This window comes from Vipera berus (genome assembly GCF_964194415.1).
Source record: "Vipera berus genome assembly, chromosome: Z".
In the NCBI taxonomy this organism is placed as follows: Eukaryota; Metazoa; Chordata; class Lepidosauria; order Squamata; family Viperidae; genus Vipera; species Vipera berus.
The window spans coordinates 28,256,274-28,266,525 of NC_138205.1; the positions used below are offsets into that span (position 1 = coordinate 28,256,274).

The 10,252-nt window shown below is 42.4% G+C and overlaps 1 protein-coding gene across 3 annotated transcripts; it reads right to left on the reverse strand.

Moving 5' to 3' along the window:
* Window positions 1-394: 394 nt before the first annotated feature.
* ZBTB45 (zinc finger and BTB domain containing 45) lies at window positions 395-8,847 on the reverse strand. Of its 3 annotated transcripts, none has more exons than XM_081345134.1 (5): window positions 8,753-8,847; window positions 7,865-7,910; window positions 6,389-6,476; window positions 4,561-6,189; window positions 395-1,826 (listed from the first exon to the last, which is right to left on the reverse strand). In XM_081345134.1, exons 4-5 carry the CDS (start codon window positions 6,083-6,085, stop codon window positions 1,264-1,266), a joined length of 2,088 nt encoding a protein of 695 aa, XP_081201260.1. In that variant the 5' UTR covers window positions 6,086-6,189; window positions 6,389-6,476; window positions 7,865-7,910; window positions 8,753-8,847; the 3' UTR covers window positions 395-1,263. The 3 variants fall into 3 exon arrangements, with proteins under 3 accessions (XP_081201260.1, XP_081201259.1, XP_081201261.1); XM_081345133.1 differs by having other exon boundaries at window positions 8,606-8,804; XM_081345135.1 differs by having other exon boundaries at window positions 4,561-6,476.
* Window positions 8,848-10,252: the final 1,405 nt, after the last annotated feature.

Below are 10,252 nucleotides of genomic sequence, written 5' to 3' on the forward strand. Positions count from 1 at the left end.
GACATTTGTTAAAACAATTGGCCTGTTTTATAACCTCTCTTGCCACAGTTGTTAAGTAAATCACCGCAGCTGTTAAGTTAGTAATACAGTTAATAAGTGAATTTGGCTTCCTCATTTGACTGTCCGTAGGTAGCAGAAGGCGATCACATAAATCACTGAATGTCATAGATGCCAGGAACCAAATGTCCAAATTTTGATCGCATGACCATGGGAACGCTACAACAGTCGTGTGAAAAAAGACCATGTCACTTTTTTCCAGTGCTGTTGTAACTTTAACAGTCATTCTATGAATGATTGCAAGTCAAGAACTACCAGTATGTGGGATCAACCAGCCACTATTTTAAGAGTCCATCTACAGCAAATTTATCACATTCTTACTACTCTAAAATTTAGACAAGATTCACACACTGCTTTATTCCTAGACAGAAAAAGAAAACAGAATGGAAAGGTGTTGGTCATTTTCTTAACAAAATAAAACCAAGCCGGCTTAAAAATATAAGCCATTAATACATTAGCTGCAAATAGAGAATATTGTGCTTTCAACAGAACAATCTATAGCTCAGGGTTCAACTGTGGGGTCCTTGGTGCTTTCTTAGCTCGGTTGTTTTCTTGCCCATTTGCAAGAAACAACCAAGCTCAGAGTACCAAGGTCCCCACAATATTGTGCTTCTTATTTGTTGTTACAATGAGCTGACCTGTTGGAACAAGCCAAGTGTTCATGTTCTGTATGTAGCCAGACGTTCCTGGGAAAATATATCCCACTCCAGCGCCTATTAGTCTAGTGGTTTATTGTCATATATGTAAAAATTTAGCAACCATTTTCCAGCATTAAGCTATTACATTGCCTTAGTGTAGGTCAGCCTATTGGTCCAACAAGATTAATGTGATTCACTCTTTCTGGAAAATCCTGTTTTGGATTCCAGTCAAAAGGCATTCCCAGTCCTACTGACATACCATTTTTAACTGATAAAATTAGGGATTCAACTTATTATGACTCCCAGCATGCAAAGCATATGCTATACTACTGCACTACAGGCAGATTAGAGACAGGTCTTGGATACACTCTCCATCAGTGTCCTTCAACAGCAGACTGCATGGTCTACCGCAGTGGCACTGTCCCTTCTAGAATCTACAGTGGTAGCCCCAAAGTCTTTGCCAGATTGCAAGATACCACAGCAGATATTTTTCCAGATTAAAGGAAAGCCTTGATGCCACCTGTAAGTCACGAGGGCTGGATCAAGCAGCAAAAAAGGCCCAGATATTTTAGACAGTATGAGGCTGCATGGAAGTTTCTGAAGTAGACTCTCCTTTCCAGGCTGTAACTGAGTTTTCCCCGGCAGCTTCTCCCTTCCAGGTTACCAGTCGACTTTCTACCTGGCTCGGATCTCCTGTCTTCCAACCACTGATGGTGCTCTCAGCAGATGGCTCCCCTGCTTTCCAGGCCACAGAAGTAGGAATGATGCCTGCCTCTGCTGCAGGAGCAGCCGTGGTGGCAACATTTTGTTTCTCCTTCCAGTCAGCTGGGGAGGAGGATGTGACAAGAGCCCTAGGGGCATCTGATGGTCCCCCTTTCCAGGCAGTGTGGGTGGTCATGTGGCGCTCCAACAGAGTACGGTGAGAGAAATATTTGTTGCAGATGCAGCACTGGAAGCGTTCAGGGCGGTGGGTGCGCATGTGCACATTGAGGGAGCTCTTCTGGGTGAAGCGCTTGCAGCAGATGGAGCACTGGAAGGCTCGCACACCAGTGTGGGTCACCATGTGCTTGAGCAGATAGTCCCGCAATGAAAAGGAACGCCAGCAAATGCTGCACTGATGGGGCTTCTCACCTAGAAAGGGAACAGCACAGCAGGCCAGTTGAGAACCAAATTTTCATTTCTGAACAAAATTTTGCTCTTCAATGGGGGAGGGGAGAAAAAACAATCAGCACCCCTCCTTTTACAATCCCAAAGCATTCCCAGATTATGGAGGGAGGCCTGTTAAACCTTTGTTTGGTTTATCACATCTATATTTTTAACTTAATCCTAGTGCAAAAGAAACAGAAAAAGACAAATGCATTCTTTCCAAGAATTTCACTGACAACATTGCATTACCCATTGCAATACTTGGGGACCCAGAAGGTTTTCCTCATACAGTAGCTATAAAGGTGCCTTGTCTGTTTTGCAATGCAGAGATCCTTTCATTGAATATAGTAACAAGGTAGGCACTGTAGATATCTCCAGGACAATTACACCACATATAGTGCATAAAGGTAGTCCTCTACCTATCACAATTCTGGGAGGGCCAGAATTTTGGATGTTCAGTGAAGCTGTTAATAAGTGACCACTTTGCTCAACAATCTCAATCTTAGCTCTCCCAGTTGTGGTCATTAAGCAGCCATGTGTGTTTTAAGTGGAATGCTCAAAAGAGGACTTAGACACTGTGTGTTCGGAAGAGGGTTTGGACCTCCCACATCACCCAGGAGGCTGGGCCCTCTCCCCACCCCACAGGGAGAGCTATCACAAGAATGATGGCATTTCCTAGTGTTTTTGCCATAGTTGTGGTCTTCTTGATGTCAGAGAATTTTTCCTCCCTACATAGGGGAGAAAATCTACCCATGCATAAAAACTTTTGGTGCACTGCAGGAACAGATCTCAAATCCAATGTGAGTCATAAATGGCAACTAGTCATAAATGCAAACAGGTATCCAAGCACCCAAAATGTGGTCATTAGAACAGGATGGTGCCAGGATGATGTTTTACAATGGCTAGAAATGCTTCCCCATTCTGAGGCTGTTGTCATTAAACAACTGGTCATTGAGGACTACTTGTATTGTCCTCAGGTAACTTGGCTGTTAAATGGATATTAAATGGACATGTTTTCTTGGCAAGGGTTTTGGAAGTGGTTGCCATTCACAGTGACTGGTTGAAGTGCACCCATGTGTAAGATAGGGTTCCTCATTCCTCACCTGTTAGATCAAATTATTAATTATTAGGCAATTATAAAAGCAAAAAAGAGTCTTCAGAGAATACTGGGATGTGATTGTCATCCCTGTCTCCAACTCAAAGCAGCTATGTCCCAGTGATTGTAATGCTGTATTTGCAGCACCCTGTGATAAGATTCATTTGCATTCTAAAACTTGGCTTGTTACAACTATGATTGTTTGAACCATTCATAGTGGCTTATCCTAAAATCAAACAAACCCTATCAACAGTAGTCACCAAAGGTTTGCCTAAAGTTAGTTAAAAATTAAATTAAATAATTTAGCTGAAGTGGTGTAATGGAGAAAATCAATTTAGGAAAGGGTTTTTAGCCAAACATTGGGTTTTATTTGAGATACTCACTTTTTGTTTTAACTGCACCCATTTCCCTTTTGCCCCATCCCTATTGCTAATATGTTCCACAAAATCATGTCAGATGGCTCTCAATTTAAGGAATTTGTGCACAAAATAACTAATATCAAGTTGGTTTGGCTTCCCTGAGACCCAAGTATTTAAATCCCTAGTACTAGTTTTTGAGTAGTAGTAGGAAAATAAAAGGACTGGCACGAAAAGATATTGCAGCAATTGCAAAAAACTGGATTTTCTCATCCTCAAGCTTCTTGCATCAAGCTTCTTACATTTCCTCCATTCACTCAACCTTTTGTCCTTAAAACGTACTAACAAAATAGTCAATCCTACTGTCCTTCTGTGATAAACTATTTGTATTTCAACAAGAAAGGTATGAAAGATTTGAGTCGGATGTGAACTGGCCAATTTCAGTTTCTCATTTTTATTTCCTAACTTTCATCCATCTGCACATTATTATAGACAGTTCTTGACTTACAACCATAATCGAACACAAAATTTGTATTGCTAAGCAACAGTTAAGTGAGTTTTGCCAAAATTGTTAAGTGAATCAATGCAGTTGTTAAGTGAGTAACAGAGTCATTAAATTAATCCAACTTCCCCAATGACTTTGGCTGCCAGGTTATAGAAGATCGCATGATCCCAGGACACTGCAACCATTATAAATACATGCCAGTGGCCAAGCATACAAATTTTGAATCACATGACCACAAGGATGCTACAATGATTGTTAATTCTAAAAAAGTCATAAGTCACTTTTTTTAGTGCCATTGTAACTTTGGTCACTAAAAGAATGGTTGTAAGTCAAGACCTACCTGAATTGGTTTGAGTGTTTGCTTTTTAAAAACATCTGTGGCTTGACTTGGAATTTTTGGGTGTATTTTTCCTAGATGCATGTATTCACTTACAACTTTTCTTGGAAATTGGCAAGAAATGTTTTTTTTTCTTTTCAGCTATTCTCTAGTGTAATGTTTCTCAGCCTGAGTATCTTTAAGTTTGCTGGCTAGTGAATTCTGGGGGTTGAAGTCCACACATCTTAAAGTTGGCCAGGTTGAGAACCATTGCTGTAGTGTCAGCTCTGTGCTTCTGCCTTCATTTATCAATCTCTCCAAATAGTAGGAAAAAATAAGCTTTTTTCAACCACTGAATAGTGCTATTTTCTGATGCCCAGCCTTGCTCTTCCCCAGCACTGACCCTCCATCTCCCAGGCTTATTACCCTCAACTTGATTTCATTACCAGAATGGATAAACATATGCTTGGTGTAATTCTTCCGAGAGCTGAACGTTTTCTGGCAGTGGCTACATTGATAGGAAGGCTCCAAGCAGTGGGAGGTGCCAGGCTGTTGGTTCTGCTGCTCCCCTCCATGAAGAGCACCGGTGACCATTGTGTTGGGGCTGAGCTGCATCATATTGCTGGCACCCGACTCCTGTTGCTGCTGCTGCTGTTGCTGCTGAATGCTGTAGAAGGTCTGGGCTACACCACCAGGCTGGGGCAGATGGAACTGGAAGATGCTGGTATTACTGGTGACTGTGCTGGTATTGGTGACTTCTGCCTTGAGTTCCCGCTGGATGCCTAGGGAGGAGACAAAGGTCAAGCCATCAGCCCCACCACTACTGCTCCGGGGTGGAAACCCAGAGGAAGAGCCACTTAAGTCTTGTTTGAATTCTCCTGTTAAGTTCCTCAGATTGGAAGCCTCCACATTGCAATCAGGATGGAATTTCTCTCTATCTCGAGAGGTGGAAACTGTAGCCTCTTCTCCACTTTCTTCTCCCTGCCAGGATGGGATGAAGGACTCAGAAAAGACATCCTGATTTCCAAAGAAATCCTGACCTTCCGGGGTGGCATAATCCAAGTGGAGATTCTCCTTCCGGTCAGCTCCACTGCTACTACCAGAGTCCTTTGCCTGGTCACTGAAGTCAGCAGCAAAGGGGCCACTCCCACTGCATTCAGCAAAGCAGGCCAGCTTGGCCTCTCTTTCTGCTTCTGACCCTTCTGGGACTTCCCCGCTGCCTTCCTCTTCATCTTTGATGATCACCGGCATTGTCTCAGACAGCTGAAGTCTCACTGGCTGGCGCTGCTTGCGGCTATGGCAACTAGGGGCAGATTCAGTAGAGTGCAGGTAGGAACCTCCTGTATCTCCATCGCTTATGGCCCCCTCACAGGCAGCTGTCCGTGCTTCTCTGTGCTGGGAGGACAGCAAATCTCGCAGTTTATAACGAACCTCTGAGGCACAAAGCAACTTTGGGGGTTCAAGGTGGGCAGTGTCAAGGTCGCCTGGTCGTGAGAGGCTGCCAATAACCTCTTTGGATTGTTGTTCTTGGGGCTTGCTGGGCAGAACTCTGGGAAGGGAGAGGGGTACCACTGGAGCAACAGTGGGGGGTTTCGGGCTGCGATTCTGAGAGATGATCTGAGTGCATTCGTCAATGACAGTCTTGATTTGCAAGATGGAAGCAGCAGTGAGGATCTGCAGAGCTTCAGACTGGGCTACGACCAGAGAACCACTATACATAAATTCCACCAGCTGACGCACTACCTGGCTGGGGACCACAGGGGGTACCTCAATCTCTGAGTAGCCCAACAACAGTTTATCATGGAAAAAGGGGCTGCCAGCAGCCAGCACACAACGGTGAGCCCGCAGGGTGGCCTCCTGGATGTGCACTGTCACATCACAGAAATGTCCACCTAGACGTTGCCCATTCAGTGTCTCCAGAAGGGATTTGCTGAAGTTCTGTAAATGAATATAATGGACAGCTTCAGCCATTCTGTCTTGTATCCCACACTGGTACCTTTACAGCTCTAGAGCCTTCAAAATATACTCTGAATCACTATTAAGGAGGCCAGGCAAGAGAATCTCTAGCAGAAATCCTGCAACAACATTGGAGGAAAAGAAATTATCAGAGATAACTCAGAAGGTAACATTAACTTGGCGATCATAAATCAACGATAGGATGATATCAATAGCACTTAGACTTATATACTACTTCATAGTGCTTTACAGCCCTCTCTAAGCAGTTTACAGAGTCAGCATATTGCCCCCAACAATCTGGGTCCTCATTTTACCAACCTTGAACAGTCAGAAAAGAGACAGCATAACCTGCAGATGGATAGTGGATGTGCAAGAGGCTCAGAAGGGACCCTTCCTGTTTCTCACACTGTAAAGAAGGCAAGGGTGGGAAGAGAGAATTGTACTTTTACATTTGCAAATTCTGTTAATGTGGCTTTACAATAAAATAGAATTAGCTTATTTTATCTAGTCTACCTGGTAAGGCTGACATGCTACAACAGAATCTTGTTGCGTAACATTGGGCACAGCTTAATGCCTGACAGACTTTATCTGATCTGGAAAAGCTAACCAAGTGTCAGAATCCATTTATATCACATTTCATAAATGTAGACCATTGTGCTTATTCTGGGGATTCTGCCATTTCTCTGAAGGGCGGGGAGAGGATGGTTACTTAACGCGATCTTCAAACAACAGGAAAACGTTTGAACTGGGGGAGGGAGGTGGAGAGGGGGATCTGGATCGCATCTTCATTTACAACTGAAAAAGGAAAAAGCAATAACAATAAAACCAAGGAGAGTTCCCTTTCCCACGGAAGGGCCTGACACCTAAGCAAATGATGGGAGCCTGACCAAATGGATGAGGGGAGGGGCTGAAATGGGAATGCTTTATATAGGATTGAAATGTAACTTTGTTAGATTCCGTCTTGTATTGCCACAATCGATTCCATCCTAGTAAACATTTTCCTTTTGGACAAACTTGCATCCAAGAGTTCTTAGTTCCTAAGATGTGGATTGAGGTGGGTCCTGACACCAAGGATGGATCTGATTAATATTTGGATAGCAGAAAATTCCAGAACTATACATTGGAATGAGAGATCAAAATAACATTCCAGAAGAAGGCAATAACAAGCTGTGTTTGTATTTCTATTAAGGCAAATACATGAAGCCACCAGTAGTTATTCGACTCAAAGATTTTATTAACAGAGAGAAGTAGCTCAATGGCTAGTTTGGTCACACATCCCCTCACTGAGATTCTACTTGGGGGAATTTTCATTTGTGGGGGGAGAGGGATCGATGATTCAGTAAATGAGTAATTGCTCTGCAATGCAAGGACAAAGTCCCAGTTTCCAATTTCAGCATCTCCAAATAAAAGAGACCAGGCAAGAGATAGTGGGACAGCTGTCCGGCCAGTTGTCCATTTTTGCTTTTTCCAATTCTAGTTTTGCTTTGATGGGGATTTACTAAGTTGCTCTCTCACCAATGAGGCTTTGCAGAGAGGAAAGACAGAAAGACATTAGATCTGGCCATAACCTTGAACATGACAGTGTTATATACATTTTATTTTTTAAAAATATACTACTTCATTGAGTATGCAAGTCTAATAAACACCTTAGCATATGTAAATCCATACGCATCCCAAAAGTCACATAGCAATAAAAATCTAAGAAGTTTGCAAACATTCATATACTGCAAGTACGGATGAAAAGTAGGGCAAACACTGCAAAATAGTTACAGTAAATAAATAATAAGTACAAACCTGACTTCTCAAGCTTGCTATCCCCAGATGTGTGAGGGCAGTGCAACTATAAGAAAATCTAGGAGTTATATTTCCAACACATACAGAAGACAACCAGGCAAAATTGCAACATACACAATCACAGTTTGTTTAAAAATACAGGCAACAAGATAATTCTTTCACAAAGCCAAATGTGAGAGAATTAACTGAAATCTTACTAATAGAAAAAATAAGCTAATTAGAGAGGATATTATGAGATGATTTCAAGTCCTGTAAGAATGAAACAGTCTTAAAAGTTAACTGCATAGGTTTTTTTGTGGGCAACTACAGCAAAATGAAGGATACTTCGCTGCCTACTTAAAAAGAAGCTGATACTCTACTACCTAATCTTGTCTATAGAAAAAAAGAGACAATCAGGAAAGCCATCAGGAATACCTTCGAAATGCTGGGCCTAATTAAAAAGTCCTGACTTTCTTTTTTATGCACAGAAAATTTCTATCTCTGGAAGCTGCTTTGGGGCCTGCTCTAGCAAAAATGCATCATTCACACTGGCACAAAATGCTCCTGAATCTTGGACCAGATTTCGATTAATAATAATGGAAGGAGTTATTGGGTTTCAAGTTTGGTTAGTGAAATATACTCTTCGTAGACTCAGAGCTATGGGCTTTCTTTTCATGACTGAACGAGCTCCGGGGCTGAGCTCTGCCTCCGCGTCCACCCAGGGTACAACCACAATACTCAGCGTCTGAAGCTCTGCCACACCTATTCCAAGAGGAACCAGGCGTCCGGGCACTCAGTACCTGTGCCTGGGAACGGAACCGGCATGGAACTTTGGGAACAAAGAGGCGTGGCGAGGACTCAGTGGGCGAGGCTTATGCCCGAGTTGGGGGTGGATCCCTGCACACCTACCTTCCCGATTTGCAGCGTGGAATACAGTATCCACTCCAACAGGCTCTCTACGTTGACCTCCTTCCGCGTACTGTAAGTCGCCTCCCTCCCGACACTTCCGCACTGTGCCGTGTTGGCGGGCCGCGTATCCATAGAGACAAAAAGTGTAGAGTAAGACTCCCCAACCTGAAAGACTCCATTGTTGACTACAATTCCCAGCATCCATCAGCAGACAATGGTTGGGATCTATGGTAGTAGTGAAAGGGAAGATTAGGTAGGCGCTGTTTTAGGGCGAGTGCATAAAGCGCAGGAAATGCAGTAAACGTTTCCTTTCTTCGCAAACATTTATTAGCCGTCACAGAAACTTTTGCAGCAATAATACTTGTCGGAGGGCATTGTTAGCCCACACTGGCTTTGAAGGCACCTGCCCATACCAGTCTTTCGGAACCGCCTGCCCTCCAAATATAGTATTGCAATGAGGAACTTGCTCATGTTAGTGATGTGAATTATAAATTAACATCTCTGTTAATCTTTGATGGGGTTTCTTTCTCTGTCTCCAAGTTTGTGCAATTTGCTTCAAATCGCAAATAGCTAGAACGGGTTCCCAACCGGAGTTGCGAAAATTTGGGTTTTTAAAATTATAGTGTATTTGCATAATTTGTTACCGTTATTTCGAATTTATGTAAAGGGGTGCGAGAATATATCAGAAGCGTTCTAGGGGTGCGGGAAATAGAAAAGATTGGGAGCCGCTGAGCTGGAAGGAAAAGCTATATAACTTTTTAAAAATAGCCTCCCCAAAAGCAGAAGAAAAAATCCCTCCCTCCATGAAACAAATTTGTAAATAAGAGAAAACATGTATTTTTTTATTTCAAGCTACCAGTTAAACTAAGTGTAAAATCCCAACATTATTGTGTTGTAGTAAGAACCCCCCCCCCAATCCTTTTTACTATCCCCCCCAAGCCTGTTGATTCACAAAGAGAGGTCAGTGAAGGTAATAGACTAAAGATAAAGGGGTAAAATTAATTACATTTGTTTGGCAGGATTAAAACCTAAGGAAGCCAATATTTTAGACCCATTGCTAGCCTTTACGAAACAAGCTAGACAAATTTAATAACAAAAGCACACAAAGCAAGCCTCCAAATTATGAAATAGTGTAAAACTGTATGTATAAAACTCCTTGTACTCATCAAATTAAATTGTAAGCTGTTGCAAAACTACATGTTGTTGTTCCTTCTACTCATCAATAAACCTTTCTTAAGCAGCCTACATTTTATTCCGGCTTGGAACTGGGCCTGATTTTTCTTCCCACAGTGTGTTTCCACATTAAATTAGGGAAAACTAAGATCCAAGCACTGATACCTACCACAGTTATTTGAGCGGATACTGTAGCTTGCTAATTGGGTCAAGACTGTTCTTATTTATAAATACAAATCTTGTTATTTCACAATGGCTTGCACAAGGATTTCACTCTATATTTCCAAACAGCAACCCTATCAAATAATTTAAACACACAGAGAGAAA